Source organism: Poecilia latipinna, unplaced genomic scaffold (assembly GCF_001443285.1).
Source record: "Poecilia latipinna isolate Pla-1442-1.1 unplaced genomic scaffold, P_latipinna-1.0 Scaffold139, whole genome shotgun sequence".
NCBI classification, from domain to species: Eukaryota; Metazoa; Chordata; class Actinopteri; order Cyprinodontiformes; family Poeciliidae; genus Poecilia; species Poecilia latipinna.
In genome coordinates this window covers 339445-366414 of record NW_015112755.1, presented here as the reverse complement: position 1 = coordinate 366414, position 26970 = coordinate 339445, and the positions used below count along the sequence as shown (strand labels likewise).

The following is a 26970-nucleotide window of genomic DNA, read 5'->3' as shown; positions in this document are numbered from 1 at the left end:
TGTCACGTGACGGATGGCTTGCCTTCTCATTGGTTAAATTCTCTCTTCTCTGGTGCATTCAGGTGCCTACGGAGATTTTTAAGTCAAAGGTAGAAAACCACATTTTTTCTTATTAACTGATTAAAAAGATGTGTTGCTATCTGAATCACAACAACGTCTAATGATAACTTTACGGAGTACACATATATTAACATGTGTCAACAGAACAGACGAGTTGAAATGTATGTTTGGGGTTTTCCTCGTCAGATAATGCACATATTCTGGGAAAAGTTTAGATTTTGTTTTTCAATCTTGGATAAGAGGTGGGAAAGAGAATAAAACAATATTCGTAATTTGACTTTATCTCCTCGTTTGATCGATTAATCCATCCACCTATTTGTTTGCCTTTATATTTATTAAATTCAGTTTTAACTGCATTAATTTTTAAACATATTTATGAAGTCAAATTAAATCAATTATATAGAAAATTCAAAGTTAATACATTCCAGTTAAATCTGATTCCTTCTTGCAGTCATCCATCCGGAGCTCATTATCCAGCCATGTACTTGTGCATTAATTCTGTCCATGATTTATATATTGCCCATCTTTCCTAACAGTTTTTCCATTAATTTTCAACCTGTCCGTTATTCTTTCTCATTTTGGAGGCTTTTATTCAGGATAAACGTTTGTACTTATACTATAGAAATGTAGGAAACTGGAAATTGAAGTATGGATAGGTTTTGAAATGTAACATAAATGAACCCTGAAAGATGCTAATGATGGATACCTTCACTCATCTTGTTTAAGCTGAAAAGTAAAATAGATCTTAATACTGTCAGAGATAAAAGGTCAATTATCTTCCCATCAGCTCTGATCAGTTCGTCTGAGAAGTGTTCTTTCATTTTAAAGCTATTTGTGTGTATATGTGAATGCATAATTTATATCTGCAAAACAATTAAACGCTACTTTGTTTCGGTCTGTACATTCATTCATAACATCTGACTAAAAGAACATTTGTCGTATATTTGAAGTGAACTTTGTATGAACACTTTAAAAGGGCTAAACATTTGGGAAGTTTTTGTTTGAAAAAGTATGACAGTTTTACAAGGAAAAATGTGCAGGCAACCTGTAATAAAAAAATGTGTCTAATATAAAGGATTATTTAAGAAAATAAGAAACAAATAAAAAACTAAATCCATTCCAAATATTGTCCCAGTTAAAAATTAAGAACCAACACTGCTGACACCCCTGCTGCCATCTAGTGTACATGAGCACCCATAGACCTTAGTTTTACTCCACTGTATCAGCAATCTAGCAGTACCGTCACACAGTTAATCATGAAACAAATTCAAAAAATAAATACAACTAAACTGTATTATCAGGATTTATCTTTATTTTCATATACAAAAAGATGTATGTATTCTCATCTAGTTTATAGTTCTAAGCATTTCAATGCACAGATAGTTTTCATTCATACCGATTTAAAGAAACCAACCAACCACACACATGCGCCCACACACACAATTCACATAAACAGGGAAGGTCACATAGTTCCAACATTCGTTCACACTATAAGAGAAAAAAAAATAAAAATATGCCGACTGCAAATGAAGAAAGAAAATAAAAACTATGATTTTGCTTTCACAGGATCCACACATGAAAAGGAAGAAACCCTTTACATTTAGCAAGTAAATATATACACAATACTTGACTTTTTTAATATATTTTTTTGTTGAAGATGAGACTGACTCCGTGTTAGTGTTACTAAAGATACTGCATGAGGTAACATGGTTTTTTTCGGTTCAGAAGAGCTGGGTGTAAGACAGCATTTGGAGGTAACAAGCGGTCATGGCAGATTTTAACCACATGACGCGCCGTTTGCCTGGCACGATTCGAAAAAAAAAAGCACCTGGGCCACGTTCAGCTTCCGCACTAAAGTTTTAAACGCCTGGGTTTGTTTTCTTTGTACTGCCCATCAACAGACGCCCAATGGAGGTTGATCCAGGTGTGAGGAGTTGTTCTGTGTTGATCTGCACAAGATAACTGTAAAGTCACAGCTGAGTTTATCAACTATTGCTGTATAGTAAATATTGCTGGACCCTTAGACCATGCACATGGAAACTGTCAGCGTGAATCCCGACGGTGCTGCATCAGTCAGTCATGTGGCTACAAACACAATGATGGTTTTCCCCCCCCCAAAAAAAAAAAAAAAAAAAAAACTCAAAAACATTGTTCAGTGTCGACTTGATTATTTTCCCCAGAATTCCTTTTTACCAAAACTGCACATCAGCAAGAGCTACAGACCACTGTTTTAAAGAAAGAAAAATAATCACTACCTTTCACCACCACTAATCAAAGCACAACACATGAGCCTGTGTGTTGTCCAACGTGGCTAAACTATCACTATTAACAGGTCAGAACATCACATCAGCAGGTTACTATTGAGGCAATACTGTTCAAACAAGTGGCCAATCACAGAAGCCGCCACACCAAACCATAAAAATATTTGTTCGATTTTCTTTTTGTTGGTGATATACACGCTAATTTTTAAATGCCAGTGCCACCCTCACAACTTCTAAATAAGATGAGTCAATATCATAAACCACTGATATCAGCAACACTTCTCTTAAAATTAGCAGAAACCACAGGGCTAGATAACTTAGATGGATTGGTAGCAATAGTGTCAATAAATCTCTTTCTGTAACAGAACTGCAAATGCCCTGATTCTTTACAAGTGCATCTTAGAAAATTGGAATATAATCAAAAAGTATTTTTGTAATTCAATTCAAAATGTCAAATTATAGGTTTGTTACACAGTCTTGTAATTTAGTTGCTCATTTCTGTTAACTCTGATTATTATAGCTTGAACGCTAGTTTCTCAGAAAGTTAAAACGTTGCATAAAATCAATAAAAGTTTTTAAGGTTAATAAAAACATTTTTCTTTCCTTCCATTAAAATGCTGGGATAAAACACTGAACAGACATTTTCTTTAGTGACCTTTAGGATTTTTAATTTTAATACAGAAATGTTGTGGCCACGTTGAGGCCAACACAATAATGGAGGAGACTGCTGACTTGGCAGATGTTCAGCACACTGTCATTGAAACTCCACCACTAGGAGGGCAAGCCACAAAAGGTCATTGCAAAAGTAGCTGACTGTTCAGGGTCCTGTGTGGAAGCAAAATAATGGAAAGTTTAGTGGAAGGAAAACGTATAGCAGAAAAAGGATGCACAGATTGGCACAGTGGCTGTCCTGACCAAGTATTGAGGGAATGTACTGCACTGCCTATTAAAAATATTTTTTTATTACTGATGTAGTGATCAAACTTTCTGAGAAACTACAATTTGTATTTTCATTGGCTGTGATGTACAATCAACATTAAAATATAAATATAAAATATTTCCTTCTGTGAGTTTTAATAATATCTGAGACTCACTATTTGAATTCAATGAATTTTCGAAGATACTCAAATTTATCAAGATGCCCCTGTATATAAAATGTAAAACAAAAGAAAAATAATATTTAAGTATTAGGCGTCTGTGTGTATAAGCATATTTACAGGAATCTGCCTCTCTTCTTTTTACATTTGTAGGGCATATACATTGTGAAAAGTGGTCAGGTTCTATCAAAAATGGAAAAAATTAAATCCAAATAAAGACAGAGGCCACCCACCTGCAATAAATCCTCTCGACTACTAAAACACAATAAAATACATTAACACAACTCGATATACATGTAGAAAAAGCCTGAGGTACTTGTCAGAATATCTGAGGTCAGTCTGGAAGAGTAAGCAGCTGAAGGCTTACCCAGTCAAAAGGAAAAACACAAAACTAAAAAAAAAAAACAAAAACAATAAAACCCACAAAAAAACAGGTTATTAGCCTCACATAAAATCATGGATAGTTAGTGTTACATTAACAAACAATACATGTACATCTACAAATCCTTGAGTATCCTGGAATAGTCACAGCAGCATAACGGACATTCAATGTATGGTATTCATATTATGGTACAACTATGGCATTGCATTTGAGACAAAGGCAACCAATTTGAGCTCTCCTTGCATGACATACAGTGACTGAGGTATCTGTGGACCCGTGTCCGACTGAGTCTAGTAACCAAACACAGATGACTTAAAAAAAAAAAAAAAAATGCATGACAATCACAAGGATAAACCCTCAATTACCTGTTCATCGTCCTTACTTTAAAAACACACACACTCCGTCTCAAATCATTCAGATTCTCTCGCGCTCGCACACAAATGCATACAGATAAAATTAAGAATGTGTAACATTGCAACTCCAGACAGCATCCGTCAATGCCCCTGGCACTGGCAAAGGAGTAACTCTAAATTTTAGCAATTAAAAAAAAACAATAATAATAATAATCCAGGAATATGTCCATGTTAGCTAGCTGGATAGCTTGGCTCTCAACTTATAGAAATGTTCCAAAGAAGCCTGCTGGATACCTGAGAGGTAGTTCCAAGGACAAGACATCTGCCCGAAATCTTCAGAAAGTCCAAAACGTCCAATATGACTGCTCAGTTCAGATTTTGCTCCCTCCCTTTAAAAAGAAAAAAGCTGTGCTCCGTTCTTTTTCTCTCTCTCTTTCTCTCCATCTCATTCTGAAGAATTCAGAGGTCTGAAAGAAGGGAGCACTCTCCAAATGTATAAGTGGAGAAGCTTCGACCCCTGAGGAAGATGAATATATTTTTGTTTAACAGTCTCGATGTTTCCTCCGAGGTGTGCAGCGTGTCGTCTGAGGTTTGGAGCGAAGGTTTTTCCAGAATTTGGCCACAGACGGGAACTCCGACAAAGACAGCAACTCATGAGGAAAAAATAAAAATTAAAGAAAAAGACTAAAACGTTAAAGAAGTACATGCGGTACTGACGACGTTTAAGGTTTCACACAGAGGTGGGTGTAGGATGTGCCCATCGCATAGCTTATTACTATTTCAACTACAGCAGATGGATGCGTTAGTAAACACAAAGGAACATTAAACAGAAACAAAATACCAGTATTGAGATAAAATAGCAGCTGCATACAAGTTGCTAGGGTGACAGGGAAGGGAGGTGGGACTGAGTTGTTAAATATTAACGAAGATCCGCTGAGTTTGGGTTTGAAAATTAAAAACAAAAAAAATAAAATAAAAAAATAAAGAAAAGTCAGGAGCTCAGGTGAGGCAAGGTGTCACCCGTTTAGGTACTGGACTCTTTGGGAGGTAGGTCCTCGTTGATGAGAGACGTCACAATGGAGGCGGGGCAGTCTGAGGTAGTGCTGCCTATCGTCCTGGCGATCTGGCTGATGCGCTCCTCCACGCAGCCGGCTGACAGTCGTGCCTCAGCGTCGTGGTCCCAGCATTCCTCGATGGTTTCGCACATCTGACTCAAGCCCTGCAATCCAAGACGGAGCGGGAGGTTTCAGTGGCATCTTTGGTAAAAACGACTACAGGTCCTACAGGCCTGGTTGGATGTTACACAACAGATGCTAACTTTTGTGCCATTAGTGGATAACAGCCAGTTGCAGTATTTTTCCAGTGCTTAAGCACTATTCAAGCCCTTAATAGAAAAGGTTTTACTTTTACCTACAGGTACATCTAGAAAAGCAATATAAAAAAGTTTACATTTTTTGTCACTTATTTCAGAAAGTGAATTTCATACTACAACACAGTATGAAATACTTCAAGTGTTTGTTGTAATCATTGCTAACAGATGTAACAAAAAAAAACCTTCTGTGTCTCGGAAAACATACAGAAGAGCAATAAAAAGAACATCTTAAAAATGTCAAGTTTCTGAAAACTGTTTATTTCTATGCATGAACAGCTGGTTGGAACTTTTTACATAAGTTACTGCATCGATGAAGAATCCTTGTGAAGCTCCAACAATCCTGTCAAGGCTGTGGTTATCCCTGTCAGACCTTTTTTTGTTTTTTTTTACCCAACTTTTTCCTTCCACTCAACCATCTATAACCATCACAGCACTATTCCTACTTCTTCAGCAATTAAATTTTTTGTGGCTGACTATCCTTATGAATATTATGATTTTATGAGGTAGAATTTGGAGTTTCTACTGTGCGTAAGCCATAATCATCAACATTACATGTAAATAAAGGCTTAAAATATTTCACTCTAAATAATGAATGTCTATCATATACAAGTTTCAACTTGTGAAATGAGTGTTCACGGTGCCTGTACACTGTCAGCCAACGCCATGTTTGTTAGACTCCATCAACACAACTTCCTTTTATGCCTCAAAATAAGCATCGTAAGCCGAGTGTCCAGCTGAGAGCACTTACCTTACCGTCCAGGGCTCACAATAGCTCTCACTCACCACACCGTAATATTGCGTCTTACAAACTAGTCATTGGTTCGGCCCCCATCTATTTTAGGTAAAATACTAAATGCTTATAATCTTTTTCAAAACCATGTTCTTTGTTTCTTCAAAATATGAGACTAACAGGGGTCATAATGCTCAAACGTCAGTAATTAAAATCGTGCTGGCAGCATCTGCAGTTGGAGTGACAGCATATTGTGACGTTTATGTACTGGGAAATTTTGCTACACCCGTAGTACATTCATGAGTTTAATAGTCCATTCATTACAGATGAACAAAAACATAACGAGTTCAGAGAAGTGTGAAATTTAAGTAGATTTACTGGAAATACGGATGCAGCACATCCTGGTGCTGGAGTTGGAAATTCTTCCATGATTACTCACCGGATGTTTGAGCCAGCAGTCCTTGATGGCTGGACGCATCTTTTTGTGCACGACCACATCCTGGAGGTCCTCCAGGGAAGGATGCTGACCTATTTCATCCTCAAACGGCAGCATGTACTCGCCAACTGTACCTGAGGAGAAACAACAGGCTGATAGAGTGGAAGCATAAGAAACAACCATCAGAACAGAGAATAAATACGTCCAACGTTGAGTCCTTGGCCCTGATTGGACAGCTCCACAGACAAAATAAAAACAAACCCCTTGTTTGCCAATACCACCTAAAGCAAGATGACCTTTCACCCTTTGGTGAAGTAACATTCCTGCACTGTTTGACTTACCGTCTGTCTCTGAGCAGCGGGACACCAGCTCCCAAAGCACCAATCCCATGGCGTACATGTCAATCCTCAGGAAGGAGTCCCGCTGAAAGTTAATGGCTCCCTCCAGCACCTCCGGAGCCATGTAACGCCTCGTACCGACCTGAAAAGAAGAACGGACTCCAGTAATCTTCAAATTCACAAAGACATGCATTTCAAATAGTCTGACTGAGAGCAGTTTCTTCTGGAAACAGACCTGTTGCAAACTGTTAAATTATAATCCAGCATTTGGGAGTCAGACTCCTCCATGCTCCCATTCTGTAATAATTTAAGTCGTTTGAATGATTCATGAAAAAAAAATAAAAAATAAAAAAATCGAATTACAGCAACCAAATGTACAAAAAATGAGTAAGAGGTGCTCCAAATACAGTCCACTGTAAAAGTACTCATGTGGTAAGCACAATCCTAAATGTTTATTATTATGGTATTATTTCTAGACCAACACTAAGTAGTGCTTTCAGGTACATCTCAAATTAGAATAAATGTTCCCATCAGACTCATTTGTCAGATTAAAAGTGCCTTTTGAAAACAGCAGAAAGCATGCATTTCTTTATGAAAATGTTTAGTTTGATGTAATTTTCTAATCTAAGAAATTAAATGTGTTTTCACCAGCTGTCAGCAGAAAAAATTACAAGTAACAGAAAAAGGGCTTTGAAACATCAGTCTGTGTGTAATTAATACATATAATATGTTTTACTTAACGAAGTGGGTTGCTGGAATAAATTTAATTTCCAATAATAATTTATAAAGATGCCCCTGTACTTGGTTTTCCATGTTTTTTTACAAAGATCTGAAGGGTTAAAAAAAAAAAAAAACTTCTCCAGAATTTGCTTTAATTTCCTCAAATAAAGTCAAACATGACAAATTAAATTCAGCAGCCCCATGTATAATGAACAGAATGTGTAAGTGAATCAAATATTTCTAGCTTTGTACATCACAACAGAAAATGTTTGGCAGGACTGCAAATATACAGACTTGGTCATGACCTGACCTGAAACTCACAGGTCAGGTAACTGTAGCCTTAATCAGAGTAACAGCTAATACGTCCAAAATAACTCTGGAGAAGCTGCAGAGAGCCACACCTCAGGTGGAACAATCTGTTCACATGACAACTAATAGTTTCATACTCCACCAAGTCTGACCTTTATGGAACAGGAACAACAGGAAGCTCTTTCTTGAAAAGCAGGAATGATTCTACATTCTGTAGAGATGTTCTATTTCACAAAGAAGGCTGGCCAAAACTGCTTTTTTTTTTAGAGAGAGATCTACAGAGCTGGTAGACAGATATTGCCAAAACGTGGTCCCACAAATGAACGTGTGAAAGCAACACACCATTTTGTAGTGGTCTATCACATGAGGTTCCAAAAAAAAAAAAAAAAATACACTGAAGTTTGTGTTTTCAAGGGTATGAATAAATTGGACTACATGTATAGTGGTGACAATAATAAGAAACCCAACATAAAGTTCATCCTACCTGGCCATGAGTATCTCCAGGAGGCTTTCCTGGTTCAAATCGCACAGCAAGCCCAAAGTCCCCAATGACTGCAGTTAAATCATCTCGCAGTAGCACATTCTTACTCTTGAAGTCCCTGGAGGATTTATTTCACAGCAGCCATTAAAATGCCTTTTTTAATGGAGGTGTTTGGTCACAGCAGTCACATAATTTAATGCAGATGCTTTCAGAGAGAGAAACAAATCATTCAAGGACAACCTGGAAAGGGGAAGATCTGATCTGAAATAAATCAAACGGGAACCATCAGAGATTTAAAGGGGATGAATCCCGAAATATGTCAAACAGAGAAGAGAAAAGCGATTCATGTAAAACAAATCGGCGCAGAATTTTGTACCCAACAGAGATGGTAAGAGAAATGTAACCATTGTATTTGAAAGAAGTTGAAAAAATATTTTTCTCAAATGCAGTTGGAGCAATTCATAACAAAACTAATTATGCAACCAAATAACCTTTCCATTTCTGACCAGATGTTCCAACAGAAGTAGACCAAACAGAGTGAGTGTAATTTTAATACTCTAGTATCCGTTTCTTTTCATAAAGACATATTTAACTCCTTTTTTAAGAAAAACTGCATCTACACCATCTGAAAAACTGTAATCTAGACACTTTCATACAACGTCCCGTGTCAAAAGGTGGGAATAACGTTGTTAATAAATACAAAATTAAAAAGAAGATGGTGAGCATGGCTCAAGTATAATCAGGCTAACGATTCTCCAAAGACAATGCATTTTCTCTGACACCGTTTCCACTTTGTCGTCAACTTTCTCAGCTTAGTGAGAAAGATGCAACAATGAAAAAGTAAAACTACACCAAGCCAAGTCAAAAAGAAATCACATTTCAGTAAGTGATTTTAAAAACGGTTCTCCTGCCAATAAAACACAAAAATGTGCTTTGTTCCTTATGTTTGAACCAACCTGACATGCAGAGCAAGAGCAAATCAATTTAGCAGATGTCTACATGTCTGTTTTATATTAGAATTATTATAGCTGTAATAATGCTGTAATTTCCTTTTAGCAGCATTCTCAGTAACTGCTGCTTTTCTGTTGAATAAATGTTCATGTTCTACTTATTTAACTTTTTGTGTCAATCAAGTTCTGCTTTGAAATGATGGCATTTTTACACAAGGTTATCATGCATACCTATTGTGCACCATTTCTTTTTTTTTTTTTTTGCTTGACTTCAGTTCAGCATACTATTCATATTCTAGCCTAACCAATTGAATTACAAAGGCTTATTCCAGGTAGCAAAGAGAGGCTGAGAGGTGCATGCGACATGCTTTACACCATTGAGCATGAATCATAAAAGCTGAATTGAGAAGTGTACAAAATCTATGATTGAAAAGGGGAGGTAGACTTTGTGTAGCTCCGTGTAACAAGGACTTTGAGGTGCGACTTAAACTTACAATGCACCCAAACAACCATTAGAACATTTTGTACTGTTTCTAAAACAGCTGCTCCATTTTCATGTACAAACATGCATTTTTAAAACTGCAGGTCCTTAAAACGTAGCATTCGTAGAAGATTAAAAGTTAAAAGAACAGGGCTTTGCATGAGAGCACATCAGGAATGAATGCATGTCATCCATTAAACTGAAATAGTGCTTGTCAGTTTCTTTCTTTATTTTCTTACCTATGTGCAATAGTAGGTTTGGGCCCCTCCCCCTTGTAGCTGGGAATGTCTTCATGGAGGTAGGCCAAGCCACGGGCCATGGTCTCTGCTATGTGACACAGCTCAGTCCAGGTCACAGTGTTGCCCTTCAGGTGGTCCGTCAATGAGCCCTGCTCACACAAAACAGACCAAAGGTCAACAGGTCAGGTGCGGACACACACACAGGGGTTTTTAATCCGTTTCGAAACAGACTGCTGCTGCAGAGCTGTCAAAAGTGGAGCCACAAAGAGAGACTGTTCAACCCACCAAGAGCTAGCAAATGTTCAAGATGTATCTACATGAAAAAGGATCGCGCCTGGAAGTCAATTTACTTCAGAACTCGACTCAAAAAATGTGAACCCTCAACATGAATCCATTACAAAATGCGAGGTATATCAGGCATTTATGTTCGTTAGTTTTGCCGATTATGGATTAAAGTTTCTGAAAATTGAAAAGTTCATTTCTCTGTTAGATAACATAACGTCAGAAAGTACTGGATTTTTAACACAGAAATGTCAGCCAACTGAAACACTCCATGAATCCTATATGCAGCTCAACAGTTTCCTTTATACTTTGACACAACCAGAATCTTTACCAGTGAAAGGTTTTGGCTTGTTGTTAAGAGTGTTGATGACTTTTTACTAGACAACTGTCAGACAAGCAGTCTTCCTCTAACAGAACATATCCTTGCAGTGTTTAAATTATTTTACTGATTTTATTTGTGTGATATTCTAAGTGTATGATCAACTGATTTTTTGTTTATTTAGCTGTAATACCTATTGCAATCACTATAAATAAATGCTTAGCATATATAAGTCTGTGCACACAGAAGCTGTATAAATCATTAGCTTTGCTTTTTGAATTAAATTAGTAAAATATAATAACATTTTGATGATATTCTAATCACTGGCCCGCACCATTGCAAAGTAAATAAACTGCAAAATGAGGCAGAAATTAACCAGAAATTGTGATATATTTAATCGTTACAAGCACGCAAAGGTATCTAAATCAATAGATACTAAAGCCCTGGATAATATTCACAGCAAAACAAGGTGTTTATGTAACCTAGAAATGTACCATTTCAGCGACTTTTTAAGAAAAATAAGCAAATTAATGTGCCTGACAACTTAAAAAAAAAGGAATATTTTTAGAAAAACTTGCAGATTGTGGCATGAATCAGAACACAACTGACGTTTTTCCTGACACAAATGATATGAATTCAAAATCTTCCCTAGAAAGTTTAGTTTGTTTTTTTATGAGGTAAGAAATAAAACTGCCCAGTAACTCTTCATCATGTACAAGTCTGCTTATATTCTATAGAGAGGTAGAAAACTGAATTCTCACCCTCTCATGAAACTCTGTAATAAGCCACAGTTCTGTCTCCAGGTTGGTCCCGTGCTTCTCTGCGGCGATGTAACGCAAAATGTTTTCATGTCGCATCCCTGGAGTCAAGAAGATGTCCCGTTCGTTCTGCCACGACTGCTTATCCTGCAGAAACAAACATTGGTGTCCAAAGATTTTTGGTTCAAATAAATCCTTCTGTCACCACAGGCTTTATACTTAATACGCAGGGATGGAAAATCAAAAATTTATTAGAAAATTTCAGCATTTTGGTATTCAATTGTACCTGAACTGGGAAGATTTTTACGGCAACATATTCGCTCATTAGCTGTGCTTTCCAAACACAACCAAAGCGCCCCCTGGCTTTGATTTCCAGCAACTGCAGTGGTTTCAGACCCACCAAAGGGGATGGGGGGACCGGTCCAGGATCCTGATCAAAGAAACAGACAAGTTTAAAGTCAACTAAACCCATTAAAACACATATAATGGGCTACATATTAAGAACCTATAGCAAGTTATGCAATATTTTAGACATTTTCAATAATCTCTATAAAAAGTCAGAGTAGAGAGTGGCCCATCTCACCTCGCTCAGATCTACGTGGCCGTAAGGAGGCTTGCGGTGGCGGTACATCCACAGCGCCAGAACCAGGGCCAAGGACAGGACGCACAGTGGCAGCAGAGAGTACACCAACACGTTGAGCATTGATTGCACGCGGGGTGGAGGCCGAATTTTCACTGCAAGCGACAAGCAGAGCAATTTCAGAGTGTCGGCTACATGACCTGCCGCTTTAGACAGGCTTTCAAACCTCCCTCGAAGAAAACGGGAACTGGTTTTTTTTTTAAAAAGGAGGAGATGTTATTGATTAAAAAAAAAAAGACTTTTAACATCGACTGACGTTTAATAAATCGTTAACATTTAATTTTTGTCACCAAAAAGTTACATGAGCTTACGCGTCTTGGAGATAATAAACGCAGGTGGCCGAGACTGACACAGACTTCTCAGAACATAATGCTCGCAAACTAATTTAATAAATTAATGTAGGAATGTAGCAGACGTTGGCCATGAAAGCAGAACATTTGGTGCAGTTTCCTTTATAGAGAAAGTATTTTCTAATTCCAATCACATGTCCATGACATTTATCGGATTTTGTAAAATATAAACTCAAAACCAGATTCTTTAAATTCTGTTTGTTGATTAGTTTGCAGGCTTGCTTTCAGTATAAACTCAGTGCTTTACCTGCTGATCACCACTTAGAGATGTTCAAACTAGCCAACAGATAAGTGCGTCATCATTACAGATTTCTGGCAGGTATTTTTTTAATCATCTCAGACTAAACCCAGGATTATATTTTTTTTCTTTATCATCTACTTGGGCTGTCCCATTTGATGCCTTAACCAAATACAGCTTGTGGGTGTAAAAAAATCAATAAAACTTCTTGTGAAACATTAAGAACCTTTTATCTTATAAATTAAATGCATCAGTTACACTGCAGGGAATGCAAGCTCACCATAACTAAAGCACCAATACAAATAAAAAATTTAAAAATAGTCTAGGTACCTGATGGTGTACTGTCTGTGCTTTTAGGCCACCAGCAAATGCGATGTATGCAGCAGCCATTTTTTTTTAAATCCTTTTGTTTCCACTGATGAGGCGTTTCTAAAATATTTTTCAACTTTTATAGTAATTTTGACAGAAGAGAAGACCATAAACTCCTGTAGCATCTGGTGAAGAAATGAGCAGGAATGGAGCTGAAATACTACTCATCAAATGTTATGATGTTGTACAAAATGTTGTACTTTTTTTTTTTGCACACTGTACAAAAAAACTGGAAAACAACATTTTCTTTTTTTTTTTTTTTCTCGCAGGATAGAATGGAACTGCAATAAAATAGCTATGAGCACTAGCGCAACAAGTCAGCGTTGGGTCGGGGGGCGGGGCCAATTACCGGGCCCCTCACGTGTTTGTCGTTTGATTTTTACCCTGGCAGCACAGTGGCTAAACCGTGAGTGAAAGAGTCAATGGCACTGACTACTATATATTCCATTGAGGGACAGTAACTTTACATACACCTTTCTGAGAACAGGAGAGGGTGAACTTTTTCCGTCTATAATCAGACATTAAAGCAACTTCAAACCATTCCTCCCTCCCTGGCACCTCCAGACCCGGGCCCCCATGGGCACCCGCCCGGGCCCCCCCTAAAGCTCCGCGCCTGTCTATCAGCCAAATTCTCAAACAAGTCAAATTAAGAGTAAACATCCAAGCATAAACTTAGAACTGAAGCAAAAGTTTCCATATGAAAATGTCATCAGGGACAAGGAGTGACCTGGTTAAAGACTGAATCTGCATTGTCCACTCCTACATGCTCAGGAAAATTTAACTGACCAGTGGAAACTACCGTTTAGAGCTGAAAGAATCAGCTGGATAAATTGTAAGGAATCAGTTATTGAAATAATCGTTACTGCATTTATTGCATAATCGCTAAAGCTATTTGCCGAAAGAGCAACACAGTCAGTAGCATAATTGTACAAAACTTATACATTTTCCATTGAAGTTAACAAAAAAACTTCTTTGTCAATAAATATGTTCTAACCGTCCTTTGCTACAAATGTTAAACTGCAGACTAAAGAAATTTTGCTTTTGTATTTTAGGCAATGAAATGTTTATTTTCTTACTTTAAAAAGGAGTTGAATTACTTGTTTATTTTTATATAATATAAAATAAACTTAAAAATGAAAAATGTGCACAATGTGTCCTTTTTTATATCCCAATAATCATCAGACTAATCAATAAAATACTCGATTAGTCAAATAATTGTTAGCTGCAGCCCTACTACTCTCGTAACCATAGAAGCTGTCGCTGTCAAGAAAATCAGAGACTGCAGCTTTGAAAACATCAAATATGAGGGACTCAAATGGAGCACAATTACAATCCTAATGCAGACCATATTATACTGATTAAATGCAGCGTGGGATATTACGGCACTTCAAAGCTACTGAGTTTTCAAGCATACATACTGATTTTAATGAAGTGACGCACAATGACTCAGTATAGAGAAGCAGCCTATTCTTACATGCATCTGTGACGGATTCAAGTAGCTTCTGTGTAATTCAAGATTAAGTACAAAAACTAATATATACACCAACATCTTAAATATGCTTATTATGACAGCACAGATGTTTCATATTAGTTTTTAAATCTACTACGCTGCAGGACGAATTTAAGAAGTAGAAACAAAGCAATCGAAAAGGTGAAATAAGTCACTATGTTAAAGATCACAACATCCCAGTCAAGAGTTTTACCAGCATAAAAACTCAAATGTTGGTATTCCATATTTATTACCTAGTTTTCATCAGTTTGTTTCATTGTCAAAAAAAATGATTAAAATATATACAGTATATAATAAATACAATGTATATTCAAGATCAACTTTAGTCTTTAAAAAACAGAAAATCACCATAAAAATCTGACAACATTGGCAAAGAAGTGGATATTGTAACCACTGCCCCATTTAGCAGCTGCTAAAGTGCGTAATAATAAAGCACTATGGCCCAAAAGTGATGTGTTATAATCAACAGCAGCGTTCACTGTGCGTAGGTTGGCTTCATCACCACTCACCTCGGCTCCGGCTGCCAATCAAGTCAGGAAGGTGAGTGAATCGCTCATTGCAGTAGTTTCCTTCGCAGCAGCAGAAGAACACCTGAGGGTTTTCCTCCATAGAGACACACTCTTGCCTAAAACATATGACGGAAGACCAAAATAAATACATTTTTGGTGTTTCATAAATTAAGCCAAATGAAACTAGTTAGAAGGGAGTTTGTCGTTTGCTGTATAAAATCCTCTGATCACTAACAAAAGGAACACAAACCAGACTTCTCGTTCGCAAACTGTGACTTTGGATGCCTTTGGTGGACTATCAGATAATGTAAATAGCACAAAACATCTCAGTAACTCTTGTCAAAGTGTCTGACCAAGTACTATTCAGTTGCTGTCAGTATGTCAACAACCTATTAAAGTGAGTCCAGGTATGAAGGACGTGAACTCTGGCATGGTGTATTTATGTTCAACACTCATGTTTAAAAGATTTTCCTTCTTACATTGACAAAGTCATCAAATAGAGACGTCTCACTGAGCTGGTTGAAAACATTCTGTTTTGAAAGGCATTAAAGCAGCCTTGATCACATTTATTTTTGCGGAAGCACTTTAGGTATCAGAGGGGGAAAAAAAAGTAAGAGACGCAGATGACTTTCCAACACTGAGAATAACCTGAAAGTCACTGCGTGTCATAAACTAGATGGCTATTTCAGTTTTTTAAAAGCACTGATTAAGATAAATATGACTTTTATTCTATTTGTGACATTTTCCATTTTTAAACCACTGGGGCCAAGCCTAACAGCTGCAATATACAGGCTAGTCAAGCCTGGACTGCACTATTATATTTTATATTGATTTATGTAAAACATTTCTTTTTTTGTGTGTGTGTCAAAACAAAAAAAATCTAATTTAGTTGCTACAAATCACACATCTTGTTCTAGTGTTTTGTCTCAAGTCGAACTTATTGAACTTGTGCAAGTAGAATCAAAGACTTCAAACATAACTGTCTGGTAAAGCTGATGTGTAGCAGCACATTTACCTTTGTTTCATCAGAAGCATATCTGATAGTAGAGTCTCGTTATACAGGTTCTGAAACTGGCTCTCTCCCAGAGATGCCATTTTTGTCCATTTTTGTTTTCATTCAAAACCAGGAGTTCAAGGTTTTCTCTTCCAAGTAACTACAACTTTTAATACAATAATAAATTCTACTGGCAAGATTTTTTTTTTTCTATGCTTCCTGTTCTTTATTTGCTTAAAATATCTAACAGCAACTTCCGATCTTAAACCAACCAGGGAGAAAAAATGTTGGTAACACTTTATTTGAAGGGGGGTGAATAAGACTGACATGACACCTGTCATGAACATGAATAAGCCTTCATGAATATTTATGACTGTTGTCATAAAGCGTCATTCGATAAATTATCACACTTTTAGTACAAAGTTGACATTATTCAAAATGTCTTTGTTATGACAACTTGACATTAACCAAGAAATCATTAGTGATATAAATTTGTTATAAAAGTATTACTGATTGCACTTTAAAAATTAGGTAACTTTATGTTATTAAAGGTAAAGTTTAAACAGTAATGATTTCTTGGTTAATGTCAAGTTGTCATAACAAAGACATTTTGAATAATGTCAACTTTGTATTAAAAGTGTCATAATTTACCGAATGACGCTTTATGACAACAGTCATAAATATTCATGAAGGCTTATTGATGTTCATGACAGGTGTTATGTCATGTTTATGACAGTGTCGTGACAGTCTTATTCAACCCCCTTCAAATAAAGTGTTACCCACATGTTTTAGATCACGATTTAGATAACGGAGCAGTTACGTAAAGGTTAGCTACAGTTATAAATGTTTGGACAGTTCTTCTCTCAGTTTTTGAATGCTGTGCAGCTTGTTGTAATTTTGCTCTCATCTCTTTTACTTTTCTGACAGTTGTTATGATGTGTAACCATAGCAACAATGTATTGTTTTCACAACTGGGAGCGGCTGATTAGCATCTCAAAAAACTACAGCCCCAAATCCCAGAGGAGTTGAAAAGGAGGCTTCATGGATGCAGAGAAGACCAAAGAGCAGAGAAAGGGGGTCGGAAGTTCAAACTAGGACTGCAACGATTCATCAAATGAATCGAGGAACTCGATTTTTAAAATTTCTCCAGATTTCATTAAACTATGTTTTACCGTTTAGCATACTGTGTTCTGGACAGATTATTTGTGTTGTGCAAATTCCCTTTGGAATGAAAAACATTGTTTTAGTTGAACTAAGCAATATATATGAAGGTATAGAAAGATTGTTTTAAAACTCTCTGTTTCAGTAACCCAACTGATTTTCAGCCTATCCTGGGTATTTTTCATGTAAAAGGTTTTTCAATAAAAAAAAAACTAAGTGTCAGAGTGAATGGAGTTTTGTCTGAATTTGGGGTGGAAACAGGAATAACTTTGACCTTACTAACGAGACAAACGTGAGAGCTGAGATATAGAAGCTAAAGAAGTGCCATACCTTACTCTTATTAAAGAAACACTGCTTTGAGCAGCCTACTGCATCAAAATGAAATGACTTTTTTGGTAACCTGTAATAGTCAGTGTATCAGCTTTTAAACAATAGGAATATCTGTTACTTTACTGATTAAAAAAAACCTGTCACAGTGTGAGAAATGCATGCATGCTAAGGCCTAGCTTCAATAAGGGCTGGAAGAACAACCTGGAAAGAGTTACTTTAATAAGGCTTTGTAATTTTAATGTAATTAACAACATGTTAAAATCAAGCTAATGTACCAGAGCAACAAGGATTTCATGTAATTTGTAGCCAATAGTTCTCCCATCTCACTAAAATCTGGAGTGATTGGCTGAGAGAACAGAGCCATTCTCTATAAGGTTATAACGTCAAATTATTCAAAGGCAGAAATAGGAGGGAGATGTGTTGTTTACAGAGCATCTAAAACAAAAATACTGCCCACTTTTAAAAGTGATTCACATATTCTATCATTTTTACGAGTCTCATAATTGAGCAAGAATGATTTAAACGTTCTCAGAGTTTTTAATATTGAGCTGACAGAATTGATCTTTTAATGATTTGGGCTGTTACATCTTTGCAAATTTACAAAAAAAAAAAAAAAAACAAGTCAAGCTGCATTTTAAACATGTTGGAAACACAACACAAGTGTATGTCAAAGCTTAAAGAGATAGAAACTTCCCAGCTAAAAATCTGTATTTGTTATGAAACTATCGACGTCTGTTCATAATGTTTGAACAATAGAGTTAGGACAACTTCCCCCAGACCAAATGTGGATTCTGGAGATGCTCACTCTGCTGCCCCAGCTGTCTGCTGATTTGGGTAAAACTCAGACACCCCACAATAAAAATGCAAATGTGTTGACCTGACCTGTCATAGCAGTTGAAGTCATCCAGCCAGCAGCCTTTCTTCACCAGCTTGATGGTCCCTGAGGAGTTGAGCCAGGAGGCGTAGCAGTGCAGCCGCTTGTCCTTTTCCCCCTCGCAGCGCTCAAATCCACTCTGGTTGGTCCGCTCTGTTCGCCAGTTATCGTTGTAGTACACACATTCTCGGGTCTCCACCTCTCCCAGACTGTACCCTGATGTGGACAGAAAGCCTTGGTCAGCAATGCATCGCAATGAACTGAAACGCAGCGGGGGGGAAGCAGAGACAAATGACACGGGGTTCGCTCTGCGCTACAAACGAAACATCGTGGAGCAGAGACGATCATCTCTCTGGCACGTAGCCAGTTTTGGGAGCTCTCTGTGGTAAAAATGAAGAAAGAAAAAAAAGAAGTTCCTCTGGGCTAAGAAAATGTTGCTGAATACTGGCTCAGCATAATCCCATTGACTAAATGATCTGTTGAGAGAAGAAAAAAGCTAAATGCTCAGAGAAATTATCAGATTTAATTAGCTATAGAACAATGATCTGCCTGCTGTTGTATAGAAACCTAGCATACAGTCCAACACTACTCCTACTGTAATGTTCTAAAGTATTCACTCAGTGAACTTTGTTATCATTTGTGAGAGGCCCCATGGGCCAAAACTTACAAACTCTCTTACATTCACAGTCAAACTCTCTTACATTCACTATCAAACTCTCTCACAGAGTTTGATTGCAACGGAAGTTAACTTAAAATTTCAGTTTCTGATTGGACCCCAGGCAGGAGTAGGCGGGTTTTCACGGACAGAAAAATAGCTGAGCGGCAGCGACTCACAGAGGCAACTAATATTTTAAATGACATCGTTAGCGCTCCCACAGTAATGTCAGCATTAACAGAAGTGTTTAGAAGCCGACAGCCAGCATCGGAAACCCCATCTATCAGTGGGATAAAGCTAGCCGCCTCTTTCTTAGCCCAGTAAAGCCAGCCTGCACTCGATTTTAATGTGCGCGACAGTACAAGCTATGGCGCTCTCTTTTCAAAATAAAAGCGCATCTCCGGTTTATGTTTGATTCACACGTCAAGTTTCTCTCCGGCGGCTATAACAGGCTAAAGCTTTGTGTTAATTTGCAAAACGACATTATGCATCTGAAAAAAATATATATAAATATATTGTGTGGGCAAAAAATCCTGTAAAGCACATATGTGCAACCTCAGTTAAAATTGGTCTTATAGAGGTGTCCCTGTGTCATCCTGAAGTTAGTGTGCAGAAAATGCTACAAAACTTTGCAAAATGTGTAGATGTGGCATGCATCTGTATTCAGACATCTTGAGCGAATACTTTCCAGAATCAACTTTTACTTTTTTTTGGTGTACGTATTTGGCAACAGACTCTCCTACTCCTCCTGAGTTCTTGTCTTCTTGGCCAGTTCTCTGTTAAAGTTTTACTTTTCCCAGCCTGTCGGTTTTGATGGATGACCGTGGATAAATAGTGTATCATGAGATTATCACAGGACGGCAGGGAAATATTCACTGGCGATCCCATGTCCCAAAAGAAAAGAAAAAAAAATCCAATGATATTGAGGAACTAGGGCTGGGCAATAAATCAATAACACATATATTGCAATAGACATTTGATCAATATCAATAGAAAATACGTCTGACAGAATGTTCAATAATTTCACTGAACTCTGATCCAGAATCGCACAGTAAGGCAGGTGGCATCAATTAACTCTCTCAATTTGGTTACCTAGCAACAACCTGCTGAGTAACTTACGCAACAGCAGTTTCAAGTTTGGTCACTGTGCATCTTAACTACTTAATAGTTTAAAAAAACGAAGTGGAGTGAAAGGAGAAAATGAGTGCAGCAACTCAAGAGGAAATTGTGAAGTAAACAGAAAACGTCACGTCAAAAGTTTAGCAGTATTTCAGATATTTAAAACAAAAAAACATAACAATTATTGATATTGATTGATAATCCTTATAACTTGATATGTTTCTGAGCCAAAATTTTGACATGTTACTTTATCCATGAGAACCTCAGCCACATTCAATATGGCCATTAAAGGCACATTCAACTGGCCAAATGTATTAAAGATATTCAAAACTATTCTTTGCAAATGTGATACTGCAATGAGGATCATAATTTGATATAACGTGTTGCTCTAATTCAAAGATCGGTATGTTTCCTTTATTAAACAATCCTACAGTAGAAATTTTCACCCTGATCTGGCAGCTGTGTTGCTTGGTCTTAATGGTCACAGAGCAGCTTTATTTATACCAAAATTGACTCCAATTCCTCATTAGTTCTAAACTTTATTTAGGTGTGGCAGAGCAAAGAGGCTAAATGAATAATGAATGTCATACTTTTTTATGCACTACACATTTTAAAAATGAAATTTTCCCTCCACCTTCCGTTAAACACTACCATGTGCATCACATAAACGACAATAAAATACACAAAATTTTCAGGTTACAACGTGAAAAGATTTAAAGGGGGTGAATACTTTTAGAAGGCACCAAGTAAAAATGCAATGGTGTTTGTAAGGACAGATAATGAGCTCTTTAAATGGCATGTTTCTAAAATAAATGCTCTCGTTACCTCAGCTGAAATGTGATAAGAGCAGCCAATCTCTAAATGCAACAATAGAAAGCTGTAGATAATGTCCCTACAGACTCTGATGTTGGACACACACTCAACACACAGCGTACAGAAGCAGATGACATGTTGTGAACGTCAGTCGAAATATAGCTTGGACATTCAGGCTCAATCTTTGTTCAGAGGGAAAAAATAGAGCCTGTCTCTTTAAATCCCTGCCTATAGGAGCCTGCCCATCCCCCAACTTCACCCCCACCAACCCATCACACACACACATTCACACATTTAGCTGTCCAGCAGCACACAATAGACTGTAGTCCATCATACAGGGGATGCATGAAATGACCAAACACCATGCTCATTACACAGGAGGGACAGAAAAAAAGATATTAAAGCCAAGCAGACGCATTCATTTACACTCTTTTTACAGCAGTGATGCTCAATGCTCCACTGAGCCGAGATGGCATTTCTGATATCTGTGCTCACGTGATCCAAGAGGACTTTTACTACAAGATCATTCCCCCCGAATCCTCCCTCCCCCTCCGCCACTTTACTGGGTTTTTATACCACAAACATGAATCCTGGAGAAGCAGCTTACTTAATATATCCTTCCTACTCTTCATGCCCCGGTCTATAAGCCATGGAGGTATTAGGGGCAGAGATAGTTAAATCTCTAAAACAGCTTCTACACCAGCTGTAGAAAAAAAAAAAAACCCTAGGAGAAATGTGTTGATCATAAAAATGTATCTGTTGAGCTTAAGCTGAGGCAGAATAATGTATTCACAAGTGGGGCAAGAGGGGTATATTTGATAAGCGAACGGCCACAAAAACTCACTAAACAACAGAGGGAGAAACAAACAATCATCCATGCTTGGTTCACATGGTTCCAAGGGTGTGTAATGGTAACTTCAGAGCCCAAAATAATTCCCCTCTAAATCAGCTGCTCTCTGTGTTGATCAAATAACACAGATTTACCAAAGAACAATAAATAAATGAAATCCTGACAGAAGTGTTTTTCACAGGTTCGCGCACAGGCCGTAGTCAGAACAGAAATGAAGACAAGAGATGGAAAACGACACTCATAATGTTAGATTTAACCATTAAAAATTGGATTTTGATTTCACTACGGGAATTATGTCAATACTAGCATATTGTTAAAAAGGTACATAACCAACTAATTTAATTTAGTTCAAATGAATGATGGTAAAGATCATTTTGATTGTACAGTTTGTATTTCCATGCAAAAAAAAAAAGAAACATTTAACTGACAATGAGGCATAAAATCTGGAGAAAGAGTTAAGTTTTTCAGTCTATTACAAAAACAGACTTTTTTGGTGAACTCTTTGTTTGGAAATATGTATAAGCTGACAGCTTTAAAAGGCTTAAAAATGAGGTTTTCAATAGGTTTGCATATGAGCATATGCCTAATTAGTCCACAAAATGTCTGGTTTTTATCAAACTATGGAACTTGTTTTCATCTCATTGTTTAAATGTAGCATTAAATTTTACATTGAAAAATATCAGATTTTTTTGTTTAACATATAGTACTGTTTGACACAGTTTTCAATTATGAATAAATATTTCGTAATAAAGAAGATGATGTTTCACTTAAAAGGAGTATAAGTCAATTGTTTTGCGACTATGGATCATAACATTGCATAGCTATCACAGTAAATTAAGAGACAAACTACCCTAAAATTACAACATTTAGGTTATAATTTCAACCAAAACTTTTCCTTCTCTTTCACAAGAAATTATTTCTTTTGTCACACCATTGTTACCAAGATGCCATGTAAAAGCTCAGCTTGCTAGCAAGTTTGACTTTAGCATTAGCACTGCTACTAAATCAGAATGAGCCGTATTCGCCCAGTTTGTGAACTGAGACAAGGAATCCAGACAACAGAATCTAACTATATTTAAAAATGCAATAAAAAAAATTACAAGTTTGTTTTCTTCACCAATAGAAAAAGTATTATAGCTCCCACTGGGGAAATGTGTGCATCAATTTGTACTCAACAAGGGGACAATTGGTATTTGAATGTTCAACTGCTGATAAAAAAAAGTAGCATCATATAATCTGCTCACATACTCCAATAAATATCTGCTAACAGCAGGTTGATTAAACTTGTTTTGGTTTGATCAATACTTATAATCACCTCTTTAGAGTGAACAGGACATGGAATACTTTTCAACAAGCCAAGTGCACAGAATTGCAATGATTTATTTCTACATAGAAAATGTAAGTAGAATTAGATAAATTCAATGCAGGACTATAAAAATGGTAAGAAGGACGGCTAATCCATAGTGAATAAAACAAATGTAGGATTTATTACCAAATTAAAAGTAGCGAATGTTAGAATTTAAGATTTCACAATTAATATTCTTGAATAAAACAGACAAATGTCCACGGGTAAAATGCAATACCCACCAAAGTTCTTTTTTATAGTGTATAAGGTTTCAGGATGTTGATGCAGCTGCTGCCTTCTATTCCTGCCACCGTTGAGGAAGGCGAGCAACAGTTTTAATTTTGGAAATTTGTTCAACTTCTTAACACAGAACTATCGTGTTACGTGTATTTTAAGCTTTGGGTGAAATAAAGATGCACCTTTTAGTAAAAACATTTCAAGAGAGAAAATTAGAGTAGCGGTCAAAGAAGATTATGACAGAGATTTAAATCCCGGCTGAATGGCAGTGCCAGTAAAGTTTAACCGAGGGTCGACATTTCAGACAATTACGATCTTTTTCGAAGGAAACCTTTGCATGTTCACCAACAACAACAAAACAGAAAATAACAGCTGCTTACCTGCGCACAAAGTTCCCAGAAGAAGTGAGCAAGTCAGCCATGAAAAAGACATGTTCCGCTTTAAATACAGGACAGAAATTTCGTCCTCTTTCTTTCGCGAACATTAAAACTCAGGTTGGCCAAAAACATCAGTCCAGGATCAAACCGACCACAGGCCTCTCCAGTCCCTCCAGCAGCCTAACCACCACCACCTCCTCCACCACCACCACAACGCGTATCAATAGCCGCGACGCTGCAACAATGTTGCAAAGAAAAGGAGCGATTAATTGACTGCCGGGGTGTTAGTCCGCGAAAAGGTGCCGCATTACGCATCGGAAACGGCTCCACGAAGCAGTTGAAGCGTCCGAATCGATGTCAGGACGCTGTTTTTTGAGGTTATTCGCTGGAATAGTAGCACCGCTGCGTCGGGGAGGTCGGTCGGGGGTTTACATGCATGTTACTGATCTGTGTCCAAAATGGCTTCTAAATGGGGAATGGGCTGCAAACAGGGAAACCCGGATGTGTAAACACAAAGGGGGGAACTCAGGCAGCCACAGAGTGACGTTAACGCGACACCGCGGATTAATAAAAAACATATCTTCAAATTTTGACTTTATTCCGACGTCCTGTCGATGATTATCACCTTTTCTTTACACACTCGGCTGAATAGTGGCGCCGAAGAGGAATGTGAGTTCCGGTGTATTTATATCGGCGAGCGATAGGGGATTTGGACTTTCTTTTATCAATGTGAGGATTTTCACTGTACTTTTGAGTTCTTACGCCTAAATGTTTTATTTTTTTTTTATTAATGTTTAAGGGAGACCGCGGTTGGTTGTGATAGTTTTTACGCTTTTATATTTTGTTCATAATTAGGAAATACCTACATAATCATTTCTTAATTAAAACAATGCTTAAGCTTCTGGGCTAGAATATTTTTGTCTGTAACAAAATTTGAATTATGTTTTTTGACTTTTACTGGTCAGACTTTTTGGTAAATCAATCAATCAAAATTAGATGAAAGGTGGTACCCAATTCTAAGCCAAATGATGATTTTATCTGAGGAAAATAAGCATTATAATGTTGTTAAAGTCACTATAGTGCTTTTTTTCCCCTCTTCCACAGCTACCTTAACAATAGGAACACAGTTGTGCAGTCAAGTCTTTGTCAATTTCCTGTTTTGCAAAATCTGCTGTGATAAAGATCATACTTAATAAAAAATTCTTACCAGTTCCTGTTCGTGGTTTGGGTTGATGATATTAAGGCACAACAACGATGCAACTTCAATTCAGTTTTCCTGTTTGTCAATTTGTATCAACCTCGTCATTCCAATTTGCTTAAATGGATATTAGTTTACACAATTTCGTAATAGTTTTACACATTTTGAAGATAAAATGTGTATAAAAATGATCAAATTATGCATGATTTGGGTTTAATGCACTTATCTATCATGTTGCTCAGTAAAACTACCTCTTGTGATGTCATCTACCTACATACTCATGAAGCAGGATTAGCACTCTGTTCCTAATTGCAACTTTTTAAAATCCTGCTATGGAACTCTATGCTTCATTACCCATCTGTGTTTTTCGGTCAGTGTGCATTTGTTAATGAAAAATTAATATTCCACTAGATACTGTCTTTTAAAAAAAAGTCTTTTATTATTGTCAGATAACGAATCAATACAAATTTGGATACATTTCTATGCACTCTGAATTATGTACTTACATAATTTGGAAAATTTATGTAAGTACACAAAAACTAAGGAATTTACAGCATTTTAATAGTCTTGAAAATATGCAAACAATAGAACGCAGTTTAAATTCCTATACAAACCCAATTCAACCAATCATATCCGAGTTCTTGACAAACATTTTTAGCTAACCACTGTATGACTTCAGCTTTCCAGAGGAAAGCTAAATAAAGTCAAAGCTTTTGCCCTCAGTTTTCAATAACAATATGATTTTCAAATGATTATTGTTGTATTAGTATTTAATGCAAAACAAAACAGAGTAAAAACAATTCTGATCTACAAATGTAATGAAATACTAGCTTTCTTCAAAGCTCTGGGAGCTTTGAAGTCACAGCACCTGTAGTGTGTCAGTTGTGACAACCAACTTTATCTACTCTACTGAGTCTAATATAATAAACTCACCCTTAGAATATAGAGAATATGCTAATATTTAGTCCAATATACATTATAGTTTAACCCAAAATAAATAAAAACATATATGCATTTAATGTTTTGCAAATGTAGAATCTTAATTTTATGACATTTTTCTTGTGATATTCCAGTAAAGATGCCACAGGTCATAGATTAGGATATTTTTTTAGTTTTTTTCTGTCTGAATGATCTTTTATGCATTAGTGGCATAGCTATAAATAGCTGCCCCAGTTTGGAGTAACATGATACAATAAATGCTAATTAAAATGCATTCGTTCCATTTTCCCACTTCACCTCTGCACAGTGCTAGACATTAAATTTACCACAAATAAAAAAGTAAAACAGAATTATATTGTGGCTCATATTAGAACAATGGAAACTTAACTTATTTTAAAATAGAAACTACATGGCAATTATGTTCCCAGTCTACAAATATTCAGGTTATTTCATAGTCTGTCATTTTTCACAGATTCATTTGACTCAAAAAATACAATCTTATCTACCATAAATACTGAGTTTATATTCTGGTTGCTAATACTGCCATTTAATCTTTTGTCTATTTGTGTTTTGTAATATTGCACACCTCACTGTTCTGCCTCATGTACATTGCTCTTTTGCACAAAATAATCCCTTTCTTTGTAATATAGTTCAGTACAATGCTTAGTCTTGTACTGAATTTGTTCATCATCATGTACCAATATGTTCATCATGTGAATGAATGCTTTAATAATAATCATAATAACAGTATTAGCACACTTTAAAATGAGAATTGAGTGTACATATTCATTTTTTGTCCAGACAGGGTCAATATTTGTTCACTCTCTCAAATATTTGGTTGAATGGCCTTTTGCGATTTGCATCTCAACCAAATGCTTTCTGAAGCCACCAACA

The 26970-nt window shown here is 36.8% G+C and overlaps 1 protein-coding gene across 1 annotated transcript; it reads right to left on the bottom strand.

Moving 5' to 3' along the window:
* Positions 1-1351: 1351 nt before the first annotated feature.
* Positions 1352-25053, bottom strand: acvr2ba (activin A receptor type 2Ba). The gene is made up of 11 exons (XM_015028919.1): positions 23943-25053; positions 18552-18759; positions 15185-15300; positions 12152-12303; positions 11855-11998; positions 11572-11715; positions 10210-10358; positions 8543-8657; positions 7033-7171; positions 6695-6825; positions 1352-5372 (listed from the first exon to the last, which is right to left on the bottom strand). The coding sequence occupies exons 1-11, from the start codon at positions 23992-23994 to the stop codon at positions 5178-5180; spliced, it is 1545 nt and encodes a 514-aa protein (XP_014884405.1). The 5' UTR covers positions 23995-25053; the 3' UTR covers positions 1352-5177.
* Between the last annotated feature and the right edge of the window lie 1917 nt (positions 25054-26970).

Excerpts from the sequence above, each read along its gene's own strand:
- acvr2ba (XM_015028919.1), bottom strand. The coding sequence starts at position 23,994 with ATGTCTTTTTCATGGCTGACTTGCTCACTTCTTCTGGGAACTTTGTGC. Across the intron at positions 18,760-23,942 it reads TCTGGGAACTTTGTGCGCAG|GGTACAGTCTGGGAGAGGTG; the intron begins GTAAGCAGCTGT and ends TGTCCACATCAG. Across the intron at positions 6,826-7,032 it reads CCGCTGCTCAGAGACAGACG|GTACAGTTGGCGAGTACATG; the intron begins GTAAGTCAAACA and ends GTTTCTCCTCAG.